Source organism: Carlito syrichta, unplaced genomic scaffold (assembly GCF_000164805.1).
Source record: "Carlito syrichta isolate Samal-C Ts95f unplaced genomic scaffold, Tarsius_syrichta-2.0.1 Scaffold149649, whole genome shotgun sequence".
In the NCBI taxonomy this organism is placed as follows: domain Eukaryota; kingdom Metazoa; phylum Chordata; class Mammalia; order Primates; family Tarsiidae; genus Carlito; species Carlito syrichta.
In genome coordinates, this window is record NW_007093745.1 from 41,523 (window position 1) to 56,024 (window position 14,502).

Consider the following 14,502-nt stretch of genomic DNA (forward strand, 5'->3'; position numbering starts at 1 on the left):
TGCAGATGAGGTCTCGCTGCCCAGGCGGGTCTCGAACCTGCAGGCTCAGGCAATCCACTCACCTCAGCCTCCCAAAGGCGCGGGATTACAGGCTGAGACACCGAGCCCGGCTAGGATCTCCCTTTTCAAAGCTGAGTAGTATTCCACTATATATACATTTATTTATATGCACCCCATATTAGCTCTGTAGTTGATATTGAGCAGCTACATTTTTATAATTCAGTCTCTTTATTTAATGATAAAGGGTGATACTATGAAGGGTGATTGGAAAAATCCAATGAAATAATATATTAGAGCAATATTCAGTGACTATCTTCCTTATCATCTTAATCAAAGGTTTGCCAAGTCCTAGTTATTTTGTACAGTATAAATTTGTAGTGTCATAAAACTACATAGAGGTCTGTAATCTCTAGTATTCATATTTCAGTAAACTTTAAAATTGAAATATACATTCGTGAAAGTACACAAATTATACATATACAACTCAGTGCATTGTCACAAAGTGAACCCACTAATATAGTCAGTGCCCAGATTAAGAAATAGAATCATACCATCACCCCAAAAACTCTCCTCGCATACTTTTCCAGACACTCTTCTCTCCCCACAGATAACCACTGTTATCATCATAGATTAGTTTTGCCTGGTTTTGAACTTTACATAAGTAGAGTCCTATAGTGTGTAGTCTTCTGTATTTGTCTTCTCTCATTTATTATTTTTTGAGGTTCATTCATGTAGTAGTGAATGCTGTAGTACTTATTCATTTATTTCTATTGCTACAAAGTATTCCATGGTATGAATATCCTATCACTTATCCCTTTTTTTTCCCCTGTTGGATTGTCTACCTTTTGTATACTTTTGGAAACATCATATATTCTGGTACTGTAGGTATGAATTCTTTATATTGCATACTCTCACTGGTGTTTGTTCATGAACAGAAATTTTAAGTTTAACATAGTCCAGTTTATCAAAATATTCCCTTATAGTAAGTGCTTGCTTTGTTTAAGAAAATGTTGCCTGTTTCAAGGTCAATGAAGATAACTTCTGGACTGGGCACGGTGGCTCATGCCGGTAATCCCAGCACTTTGGGAGGTAGAGGCAAGAGGATTGCCTGAGCCCAGAGGTTCGAGACCAGCCTGGGCAACTTGGCGAGGCCTCATCTCCACAGTAAAATCCAAAAGTTAGCCAGGCATGGTGACGCGCACCTGAAGTTCCACTACTTGGAAAGCTGAGGCTGAAGGATCTCCTGAGGTTGTGGTGGCCATGATTATCACTCCATCCTGGGTAACAGAATGAGACTCAGAAGGAAGAAGGAAGGAAGACCGAGGAAGGAAGGCAAGCAGGCAGATAGGAAGATAATTAGATAATTTCTGGAACATTGTATCTTAAATAATTTTTTCAGGCTACAGTGCAATGGCCTGATGACAGCCCACTTCACCCTTGACTTTCTGGACTCAGGCAGTCCTTTCACTTCAGCCTTCTGAGTAGCTGGGACTACAGGTCCACACTACCACAACTGGCTACTTTTCTTTTGTTTGTTTGTTTGTTTGTTTGTTTGTTTGTTTAGTAAAGATGAGGTCTTGCTATGCTAGCTAGGCTGGTCTTAAACTCCCGGGCTCAAGCAGTTCTCCCACCTTAGCTTCCCAAAGTGCTGAGATTACAGGTGTGAGCCACGATGCCTGGCATGTATCTTACATAATTTTATCTGTAATAACCTAGAATTGACCTTTACATGTAGGGTGAGATAGGGCTAAAGCACCAGTTATTTTTATGTAAATATCCAAGTAGTCCTGTACCTTTTATTGGAAAGCAGACTTTTCTCAATGATCTACAGTAGTACCTTTGCTATAAATCAAATAACCAGATATTTCTGGGAAGGTGTCTGTATTTTCTCTCTACTGCCATTGGTTAATTTGTTTATGTTTGTGCCAATGCCACACTGTATTGATTTGTGTTAATTTGTGGCTTCATAGAAAGTCTTTATTTCTGGTGTATAAAATCTTTAGTTTTTTGTGGGGTTTTTTTGTCATTTTGAGACTTTTGGCTTTGTTTGGCACTTTACATTTTAATATAATTTAATATAATATAGTTGAGTGTTACCAATCTGCATGTGCACACACATGCACATTCACACTCAAGTCTCCTGAGAAATGAATTTGTAGATCTATTTGGTAATAATTGACATCTTTCCAGTATTGAATTTTCTAATCCACAAATGAGGTATATTCTTCCATATATATATAGGTCATCTTTAGTAAGGTTTTACAGTTTTCTGGGTTGTAGTCATATACATAATTTGTTAAATGTATTCCTAGGTATTGATTTTTTTAATGTTTTTATAAATTGTGTTATTTTTAAAGTTATTATTGTGTTGTTAATTATTGCTAGGACATAAAGATAGTAATTTTTAATATATTTATGTTGTATCCAGCACCTTGTTAAATTCATTTATTAATACTATGATTTGTCTTTAGATTCTTCGGATTTTCTACATGTGAAGTTGTGTCATTTATGAGGAATGGAAATTCTTCCCAATCCTTAATCCTTTGTATTTCAGGGGAGGGGAACACTTATTGCAATATCTAGACCCTCCAATGTTGTGTTAAATAGAAGCTATGAGAGTAGTTATCTTGTTCTTGTTGCTGATTTCAGAAACAAAGTGTTTAACATTTTATTACTAATATGATGTTTGTTATATTTTTGATAATTTCTATCACATCAAATAACTTTTCTTCTATTATGTTTACTGAAAGTTTTTATTATGAATTTGTATTGAATTTCTGCATCTTTTGACATGATTATATGATATTCTTTATTCTAGTAATATGATTAATTAACATTGATTAATTTTTTAATGTTTAAGTCAATCTTGTATTCTTTCTATAAACCTAACCTGGTCATGATATTTAGTCTGATTTGGTAAGTGAATATTTTGGTTTTTTGCATCTGTGCTCATTAGAGATGTGGATCTATGGGTTCTTTCTTTCTTTGTTGATTCTCTTTCTTGAACACTACTTTCTATTGTGATATCTTCCTTGATACATGAGTTATTTAGAAGTATGTGGATTAAATTTCAAACATTGGGATCCTCTAGTTGTATTTGTTATTGATTTCTGGTTTAATTCTACTGTGGTCACTTAGCATACTGTATGTCAGTACTTGTCACACTTTCTGTGGTGGAGGACTTGTTTTTTCCTTCAATCTCTGGTGGATTGGCAGCCTTTGTAAAAATACAGTAAAGATTAAATTACTAGAAGATTTAAGTTAAAAAATATATTTATGATCTAAGCCCCAATTTTTTATTATTAGATTCTATAGTAATACACTATTATATCAAGCTGTAATATTTTCTAAACAATTATTCTTAATTTCTAAACCTACCTGATTGTGGTCTAATAAAAGTTATAAACCAATATTAGTCCTTGGAACACTTTTCAAGTAGCCCAGGCTGTTTATGTGATTTTAATCTTTGCAGTTCGTTGAGTCTTGCTTAAAGCCTACCACATGGTCATTTTCAGTAAATGTTTCATGTGCTGTTTGAAAGAAGGTGTGTTCTGTACTTGTGTGATGGAATGTTTTATGTTTGTCCTCTAAATCAAATTTGTTCATCATGTTATTTAACTTTTTGATGTTCTTATTCTTTTTGTCTACTTATTTTATGGATTACTGAGAGAGATAGATGTCTCTCATTATGATGATGATTTTGGATTTTGTGTTTTTCCTTTTGGTACTGTCAATTTCTCTTTAGTATATTTTGAGGCTATATTATTAGGCAAAATTCAAATTTACAGTTGCTTTGTCTTATAGTAGGCTGACCCTTGTAACACTATGCTAGCTCCCACTTTATCTCTATTTTTACCTTTTGCCTTAAAGTATACTTCATCTAATAATTAATAATGTTAGCTTATTTTTTATGGCGTATATCTTTTTTGTTCTTTAAAAGTAGGCAGGGCATTCACAACCAGCCTGGGCAACTTGGTGAGACCTCATCTGTACAATAAATCAAAAATTAGCTGGGTGTGGTAGCATGTGCCTGTAGTTCCAGCTACTTGGAAGGCTGAGGTGAAAGGATTGCCTGAGCCCAGCAGGTCGAGGCTGTGGTGGCCGAGAGCGTGTCACTGCACTCCAGCCTGGGCGGCAGAGTGAGATTCCAACTCCAAAAAAAAAAAAGAAAGAAAAGTAAAGTAAAGTAAAAGTAGTCACAGTGGGTTATGCCTGCAATTTCAACACTTGAGAGAAGGCAAGAGGATTACTTGAGGCCAGGAGTTTGAGATCAACCTGGGCTACATAGGAAGACCCTATCTCTACAAAAATAATTTGAAAAAAAAAATAAGCCTGGTGTGGTGGTGCGCACCTGTATTCCCAACTACTCAGGAGTCTGAGGTGAGAGAATTGCTTGAGCCCAGGAGTTCAAGGCCACAGTGAGCTATGATCACTTCACTGAACTCCAACATAGGCAATAGAGCAATACCTTTCCCCTACCCCCCACAAAAATAGTCTCTTGCAACTAACATATAGTCTGCTGGGTTTTTATTAATCAACTGTAATAAGATATAACTTACATAGAAAAAAATGCATCCACTTAAATGAACTGATGAGTTTTGGCAAATGTATGCATGCATGTGATCCCTAACATAATCAAGACATAGACCATTTCCATCCACTCTAAAAGTTCCTTGGTGCTCCTTCCGATTGCCAGTTCCTCCCCAGTCCCTGCCCACAGCTTGGGCAATCACTGTTCTTCTTTCTACCACTGTGGATTAGATGTGTCACTTCTAGAGTTTCTTATAATTGAGACTGTGTTATGTACTATTTTGTGTCTGGCTTCTTTGAGGGGAAAAAAAGGCTGCACAGAATGCGGAGCTCATCACAGTGCATTTCCCATATCTCCAGATCTTGACCCTTAAGACCTAGCTGACGTGGTAGCCCTCTAATGCTTTGTACTAATGTGTTGCTATCTTATTCAGCTCTTTTGGTTGGATGTCAGTGGGAGGGTTGGTCTTAAGTATGTTAGCTCATAATAGGCAGAAACAGGAGATATTTATTCTACAAAATTATTATTATTATTATTATTATTATTATTCTCAATATTGGAAGTACAAAGGTATAGAAATACCAAGGGTGAAGATGAGTATTCTTATTAAATGGAGTCTAGGAAATTCCCTCAGAACACTAAGAAGGATTAAAAAATTGCAGAGCTTATGATTTTCATTAAATCTAGGATGTGTGGTCAGTCATGATTCAGTGCCAGAAACTAGGTATTTTTAGCCTTTCCCTCACTTTAGCCTTCCAAGTCTCACAAGAGTGCTTTTAATTAATGAGATCTCATTGGAATCAAACACTGCTTGAAGGGAATATTAGAATTGTAGTTTTTGGCTGAGGAGCTTTTCCAAGTATTAAGAGGAAGATTGGGGTTCACAAGAGCCAACCCAAAGTTCCCACCAGGCATGTAGAGTAAAGGTCCAGTGACCCTCCAGTGCGTGGTAGAAAATCCAACATTATTCTGAATAAACTCATTTTTTCCCTCTATCATTGCCATCAGTAAATGTAATGTTTAATAAGACTTTCAATCATCTGTGCCTTTGATATTTTCCAGCTGCTAAATGAGCATATTATGGCCTATGATTTAAATATCCAGAATGTATATCAATCAAAGGTTATGTTTAAATTCAATTAATGTTTTAACATTTGTTGAGGACATCAAGATGCCTGACATCACCTTGATAATGCTAACAATTTCAAAAACTTATCATATTGACATTATCTGATTCCTAGATCATTTGAAATCAACTTATTTCATAACCAAGTGTGTAAAACTCTCATCACACTTCTTTGTAATTCTGATCATGTACTCAGGAACACTCTGATATATTCCATAAGTGTTTATAGCAATTCAGATCTTGATATGAAAATGTCATTAGTATCCTCAAGGGCAGACAGCTAACTATAGCTTCCTCCAGTTATCACCCTTTCTACTACAACACCAAGTTTGTTTCTCTGCTTTTTTTCACTTCTTAAGGTGAGTGGGTATGGTCTCAATAAAAAGTCTGAATGAAGTCAGGACCATTTATACCAATACTAGCTAGATGCTTTTTGACTTGTTGTAAGCTACTGAGGCCTTAGGATGTTTTCAGCAGCTATAGATGGTTTGCACTTAAGGGGAGAATACAAAATAAAAACAAACACAGACAGGTGACTGTAATATGGTTGTTAGCCCAGGCGTTTAGCAATGCCAGTATTCAAGACTAGAAGTTGGACGGTGTACAATGTTTAAATAGCTTTAATGTGACAGTCTGAGGATAGTATTTTTGTATGTCAAATAGGCTCTGTTTGGATTTATAATGATTCTGCATTTGAAATTCACTTCAATTTTCCTCTTGCTGTTTACATTTGAAAGAATTCAATCCAAAGAATTCTAAAAAAGAACTGACTTAATTTTATTTTGAGGCACTGTGAATCCAAGACAACACTCTGTAAATATTCTAATAGGAGCATTTCAGAGAAAAAGGAGAATTTCCTTTGACATTATTTTTAACTCTCATATTAGTGTTAGTCCATCTATCTGTATTAGTAAATATAATTTTAGCACTGCATAGTACATAATTGCCTTTTTAGCATGTATTTTATTTTTGTGAAGCCATAAAACTTGATTAGACTTTTAAAAGATCCCTTGAATTGATTTGCCTCCTTCAAAAAGATCCTTCTTCACAAATGGCTATTCATCTTTTTTTAAAAGTTATGGGACTTATTTAATTTACTTAACCATCCACTTAATTTCAGAAAGTTTTCTGGTCTAATATTTGAGTGGTGAATATCTGACTAGTGAAATGTTTAGGTGTTTTTTTAAGTTATTCCTGATCACAACTTTCATTATTTTTCTCAGAGATTATTTTTGATTGTTGGATGTTTGTAGGACTTCACTAAACAAATGATTTATACTGTTTTGATTTCTAGTTAGTTTATAAAATAATTTGCCAGAGGATGAACGTGTGGGAAAATGCCAAAGAATTATAATTAAGAATGTTTTTTCTATATTGGGGACTTTAAAATATGTCAGTGATGAAGTGTGTCTTAATGTATTTATTTTTCTTTGTCCTTTCAGGTGGATCTCCTTACTTAGCAGCCAAAATAAATGAAGCAAAAGACTTGCTAGAAGCAACCACCAAACACTGATTGATGCTCAAGGACCATGCTGCAGGAAGAAGGGGAGGACTTCAAAGAAAACGTTCTGCAAACTAATCTAAAGCACGGTCTCCTTAATTTCCACACATGTATTGACCAAGATTTTTTTCTTTTACCATTAAGTTATATACAATAAAAGAGTAATAGTCTTGTTTTTTATTATTTTTTGAAGGGACTCCGTAAAATTCTGTAACTGATCTTTTTCCTTATTCTTTTCTCTGTGACATTTATACTTTTTAATATTTTTTTGTTAATCCTAAATCCCCCCCATCCCCTGCTTACACATTCAGTACAGTGTGCAGAAAGTATGGCCATCAGGAATACAATTGAGATTTGTAAGCAATTAGTAGAAATTTTCTAACTACTTATATTTGAGCCTTTATTGTCCTTTTAAAAAATCTATTTGTTTGTTTGTTTGTTTAAGAGGAATTTGGGACTCTGCCTGTGTAAGGTGCTTTAAATGTTTTGAGACCAAACACTGGCTGCCACTTCCTGGGAAAGTAACCTGCAGTGTAATGGAATTGACTAAATACTGTTTTATAAAGTAGGAGTTAGGACTCACTAAAGAACTTGGCTCTCTCTGAGACCCTATAGCTGAAGCTGAGGACTTGGAGAGCTACTAAATTGAGGAAAGATTTACAAAATGAGCCCTGTGAGGAAAGACTGAAAAGAGCTGAGAGAAGCCTGAAGAGTTTGTATTTAATTATCGTCTTCCAGTACTGTGTATTTATTCAGTTACTCATTCTACAAGTATTTATTGACCACCTGTGATGTATAAGGCATTATAGTGGGACCCCTGAGAGTTACAAGTATGAACCAGTCATGGATCGTGACCCAGAGGAACTTATGTGTAGAGAAGGATAAATCACATAAATAATGAATACTGTTAGAGAGGTACAGATGATATGTATAAAAGTTCAAAAGAAGAAAACAATATTTTAGCTCAGTGCATGTGGGGACATGGACTTCATGAAATAAGAGGCTTTAAAAAAATTAATAAGAGACATGGTTGGTGAGTCAGTGTTGTTTCCCCTGAGATCAGAATGAGCAGAAATAGATACATCAATTAGTGTGATTAGAGTGAAGGGTTTCTCAAAAGCAAGGGTTGGACAGAGTGGTCATCAAAGACTGGCCCTGTGACTTAAACCACATTAAATTAATTTTCCAAAACACAGTCCCCAGCCATCATCACTTTACAATTCCAAGGTGAGAGGACAAATTCAAATACCAAGTGTCAGCATTATTTCCCAATACTCTTTTACAAATCCTGGCCTCATTCCAGGTAAACTGAACTACTGCATTGCAGTTTTCTTAAAATACTTTTTTCGTATCCTAGATGCATCTTTCAGCTTCTGACAATCCATAATTAAGGATTTCTCAATCTTGGCATTATTGACATATTGGGCCAAATAATTCTTTTTTGTGAGAGCCCTTCTGTGTGTTGTAGGCTATGAACCACCTCCCTGGCCTGTTATCTACTAAGGACTAGTAGCATCTCCTCAGTTGTGACAACCAAAAAATGTTTCCAGACATTGCCACATGTCTTTTAGAGGACAAAACCACCCTCAGTTGAGAGCCACTACTGTAAATGTTTAATAAATATTTTTCTCTTTTGGTATCTAAAATAATGATCTGACTTAAATTGAATCTTAGAGTAATTAAAATATGGTATTTGCTTTAAAGTCCTCATTCATGTCCTAGTTTTCTCAGGCTTTCGTGTTTTTCATGTTTTTCTGCTCAGTATTATCCTTATACTTAGAAGGCCATCCTAATCCCCAAATCTCTATGTGCCCAAATTTTAGGCATAGTTGAAGGACAAGCTAAAATGTTTCCCTTTTTTTCTAGTGTTTCCTGCAAAAGTAATATGAATTATTAGCTCTGTGAGTGCAGGGACTGTATCTGTCTTGTTCACTGCTACATTGGCACCCAATAAATATTTACTGAATGAATGAATAAATTCCCATAGGACTTTATCCTTCAGTTATGGTGCCTGTAACTTGATAATTTGTGAAACAACTCTTTGTGTAACATAGCCTATTTTTCCTACTAAAGTGCAAGAACCTTTGGAGCAAGAATCTTGCCATTCATTTTTGTAACCTCTCTTTATTATAAAGCACTTGCTTTGCATGTAGTAGGCATCATAGAGTTGTAAGTACTAGGAAAATGTTGCTGCTTTCTGAATGCTATGCATCAAAAAGTGTTACTGCTAATTTGGAAGGTTCTGCTAAGCAATGTTGGGGCACCCTCAGAACACACCTTTTAATTGATGTCATATTTTCCTAATCCATACTGTATTTGCGAGAATTTGAATCACCTCAGCATTAGCTTGCAACTTACCTCCTTCCCATTTTCTTTGCAGTTGCCTGGGAGTCAGACAGATCTGATTTTTGGATACTATCTTTCTATTATGTGATCTTGGGCAGTTACTTAATTTTTGAGGTTATAACCCTCATCTATAAAATAGAGAAAATAATCCTATCCAGTAAGGTTGTTACAGGGAATGAGGTTGTGGAAAGCATGGAGTCACATAGCAAATGCTCAGAAAGTATAAGTATTACGTCTTTATTGCCCCATTTAAGTAGTTTTATCTTTAAAAGTGCCTTGGATTAAGGGTAAGGTTTGGGGTGTGGGTAGGACATGGTGGGAACAACTCACCTCTGTTCTATCAGCATTAGCTGAGGCTGGAGGAGCCACTCACTGGCCAGCAGACTGGCCAGCAGACTGGGCCTGCTTGTTGGCTGGGAGCTTTGTACCCTCTACTGAGGCTCCTCATTGCATAGGCTTCTCCTCAGGCTACTGGAGCGTGGTCCCACCACAGCTGTGTTACAAGAGATGGTGGTCCAAGAGATGGGAAATGGAAGCTGCCAAACTCGTCCAGGTCTGGAACCTGTCAGGGCATCACTTCTGCCATATTCAGATGGTCTGAGAGTTACAGAGCCTGCCTAGAATCAAAGGGCAAGGTAGAGAGGACTGGAAGAATCAGTGGTCATCCTTAACATGCAACATGGCAGGGTTGGGATTTTTTTCTCTTCATCAAATCCCTGAAGGCTTTACTTTAAAAAAAAAAAAATAGATGAGTAATTTAACGCAACTTGGAGTATCAGCTCAGAAAGTTTCAGATAATAAATACAACTCTTTTAGGCAGATAGTAATATAGTAGTGGCAATATATAAAACTGGATTTCACCAGCTACCCACCCCCCTCAACTCCTTATTATCTACAAAATGCTTATTTGGATGGTTACCTTTCAGTAAAGATTACCTTTATATATTTGCTGTCATTGCATATTCTGCTTAATTAAGCTCTTTGTTGATATTGCAGTTTCTGTTCATTCTTACATATGAGACATGATCTGAAGGAGCAGGAAGGATCTTTTAAAAACAAAACAGTGACTTCACAGATTCCAGAGAAAGTGTAATTAAAGGGGAGCACGGAATGCCATTTAGATTATAGTTGATGGTGCCAATCTGCAGCATAAAGTCAAAAATGGAGAGCAGGTCAGTAAGGAAAAAAGAATGTTGAATGTGGAAGACATCATTTTGTGTAGTCTTCAAAGTACTTCCTTTGTTTAGTTTGAAATGCTTTTTAGTTATTCAGCAAATATCAAACACTGTATCAGGCAGTAAAGATATAAGTTCATTCTTAAAATATTTAATATGTTCAAACTAACATATTTACACTAAAAACACATTCTTAAACAGGTAACCTTTTTGCCTCATACTTTTTAATTAACAAGAAATACTAAGAGTTATATTAATGGGCATACTTATGATTGATTGCCCAATAGGGTCATTAAAAAGAACATATTTTATTAATGTGCAGAAATCTTTTGGTTGTCATGGGGAAATTTGAACATGGAAAAGAGATTTTATTGACTTGTCTTCACACATTTCATAATTAGCTTAATATAGCTTAATGTAGTTTGTGGGGAGATGAATCAGCCCTTAATGTCAAGAATATGAAGTTCCTCTGACTCAACCAATTTAAGGTGAGCTACAGAATTCTGTACACAACAGGTACACAACTGATGTTTATGTTTAATGGCTAAAAAAAAAAGGTAGGTGCCACCAGGCTGTGGACTAGGGACAGTTGTTTATTCAAAGACTGATGGCATTACCCCTTAGAGGTATAGATCACTTTTCTTAAACTGAGTGTTTATATGTTCTCACATGCAAAACTGGGGAGTCAACAGGGAGAAATCTTATTGTGAGAATTAAATATGATGATATGCAAAATGCAAAAAAAAATGAGCTACAGAGACTGCAATGAAAAGTTAAATATCCAAGTAGACCAGTTCGTTTTGTACACTGGAACCATGCTGGCCACAGGCACTTTGCACCTCGCCCACCAGTCAACTCCCAAATACAAACCTCTGGCACGAGGGAAGATTTCATGGGAGTGAGTTAATGTGTCAGCATAGTTCCTCCCTTCCTATGGAAAAACAACTGAAAGAGCACACCCTTTTAACACTAGATCAGTGTCATCTACTCATCAAAAACATTCCATGAGTTATGAGCCAAGATTTTATTTATGGTGGAGTTATACACTTTAGGAAATTGGGATTTTTGCTAGCATAATTTATTAGCTGGAAAAGTTGAGAAGGTTCTCTGGACTCATTTTTATAGGTGGAATCTAAGTGATCTGGATCATTGCCCGCCAGCGAAATTGCTGGGCATGGTAGACAAAGAAAATGTTCCTTCTAATGATTTTTTATGAGCTGAGTAGCTATTGTTCCCAGCTGAGTGCTCTTTTCCTCGTTTTATTGTTGCTGAGCAAAAGAATTTATAAAAAGCTCTTTCTTTTTTATTAAAAACCCCGCTCAATTGAAATGCAAGTTCATTAAGTATTGTTCATTTCTCTTCCTGCCATAATAACACTTTCCCCCTCTGATCTATTCAACAGTGTCTAGCAGCACTGGTCAACGTTTTAAGTCTGGACAGACTATATCTTACAGATATATGTAGATATGCAATTTCTAACATGAAGAGAAAGTTTAGTTTCAGTGGGCAGTCTGTGATCGCTCAGGCTAGATGTTGGCCATACATTTCAGATTAGTACCTCAACTTGGAGGGGGGAAATTAATAGTGGCAAACTTACTTCGATTATGACAATGAAAATCATGTAGAGATATTGGTTCAGGATTGACATCCACTTAGCTGTAGTGCTAAAGACCAATAACAGTAATAATAGCTGATAATTTGTTTAACACCTGTGCAAAACATTCTACCTATCTACATTATCTCTTGATTTCCATGACCTCCCTAAGAAATAGGTACTATTACTTTCTTCATTTAACAGATGAAACAAAAGGCTCAGAAGAGTTTAGAAATTTTTCCAAGATTACAAGGCTAGTAAGTGGTGGATCTAAGATCCAAATTCAATCTGGTTTGACTCTGGAGCACATACTCTATATTACATTGCACTAATTCTAAGTATGTGAGCATCAGTAAAATGGGGGGGCCTGTGTGGCTTTTGTCTTTTGATGCATGTAGCCTTGGGTTACAACTGTGGCAACAGGTTTATGCAAGGACGCATTGTCATTGTGCATCATGAGCAAATAGCACCTATTGTCCTTAATTTTGCCCTGAGGCGTGTGATGTCCATCTCCGGGTATTTAGCGAAAGTTCAGTTGCAAAGTTTAGCAGTGTGAATTTCTCTGACTCAAAGTGGGGAGGGATGAAGCTTTGATGAGATTTATTTGAAATATTCACAGGTCATCCAGAGCAAGGTTTAGAAGACACCTCAGGCAAGTGCAGCAGCAAACCTCAGAGAGAAAGGGAGGGGCAGCTGGGAGGGGTGGCCCAGTGTATCAGAGATAGCACAGGAAGACTGAGGGAAACGGAAGGAGCAGAGGCAGTGAAACAAGTAAAGGTTAAAATAAACCGGGCTGGGTGGCTCAGCCTGTAATCCCGCGCCTTGGGAGGCTGAGGTGAGTGGATTGCCTGAGCCCGCGGGTTTGAGACCCGCCTGAGCAGGCAAGACCTCATCTCTACAATAAATAAATAAAAAAATTAGCCGGGCGTGGTAGCGCGCGCCTGTAGTTCCAGCTACTTGGAAGGCTGAGGCAGAAGGATCGCCGGAGCCCCAGCAGGTCGAGGCTGCGGTGGCCGGGAGCAGCCACTGCACTCCAGTCTGGGCGACATTGAGACTCCAACTCAAAAAAAAAAAAAAAAAAAAGGTTAAAATAAGACAACTGAAACAAGAAGAGGTAACTTACAGCATTTGAAAGGGAATTGTAGTGCTTTTGCAGAATTGCTAAAAGTGATTTTATTTCCAGTTGTGGACTGGGTTATTTGTCCATGCCATGCTTCTATGTCAAATTCCAAAATTGTGTTTGTATAGTTGTATTGTTGTCTGGTAGAATCAGTAGAACTTTAGTCACTAATTGAAGCATGTCTTTGAGATTATCACTTAATTCTGTTTCCAGTGGTCATAATAAATGGTAAAAAGATTTCTAACTCTGGAGAAGGTTTCTAACGCCTCATGACTAATATTCATAGCAGACCTGGGAGTTCCTTGAACACCAGGTACACCTATATTCATAAAGAGAGCATTCCAAAGTTAAGTTGGCAATCTTTCCGTTCATCTACTCTTGGGTTAGTGGTGCCTTTTCTCTTTCCTTCTGTGAATATGGATAGTCAAGAGTAGACTTTAGAAGTGTTTACACTTTGGCTTCCATGCCTCTGGAATGTTTGTCGTTAGGTGGTGAGATGTGAGACTATATTGTGTAGTGTGCAACTCTCAGGCGTGTGCAGTACAAGGTTGGTGGATGAGTACCAGGTGCACACAAATACAACCTTTTCTGGTTAACCCCACTTGGACCTGAATTATGCTTTGTTTCTCGACATCTTGGTACTTGAGTATTCAGTTTGCCTTCTATTGTGTTTCATTTTGTACTCAAATACCATATTCTTGTTTGGGCTTTTCTTTCTTGTAAACAGGGATTTTTTGTAAACCAATACGTAAAAATACAGATATACTAAAATTAAATCAATAAATAAAATGCCTTTGTGTTTATTTTACTTTGGATTTGTAAATGGTAAACTCTAAGATACTTTTGTTTATATAGTTTTCCCAGTACAGTTACAATAAAATATGACCTGCCAAATTTGAATTTACATTCAATTTTTCTGTTGTATAACTCTTGAAGAATGCCTTTTGTGTTATATAACTTCATCTACATTGTGAGCTCTTTTATTTGTAAAAAAACGATGTGAGTCTTTCACTTCTTTTATATCTCCCTCTACTTCATGAGACACATGGCCCAGTTATCCCTCAGGACATAGTATTGATTGGTTCACTCCTAAAAGCAGCTATTAGAAA

General features: G+C 36.6%; 1 protein-coding gene across 1 annotated transcript in view; it reads left to right on the top strand.

The window, feature by feature from the left end:
• Nucleotides 1-7,350, top strand: part of DNAJC15 (DnaJ heat shock protein family (Hsp40) member C15) — a gene marked incomplete at its 5' end in the record, with an annotated part of 40,041 nt that extends 32,691 nt beyond the window's left edge. The window contains one exon of the mRNA XM_008050547.1: nucleotides 7,100-7,350. Coding sequence (XP_008048738.1) covers nucleotides 7,100-7,170 — 71 coding nt within the window. The remainder of the gene's footprint in view (nucleotides 1-7,099) is intronic.
• Nucleotides 7,351-14,502: the final 7,152 nt, after the last annotated feature.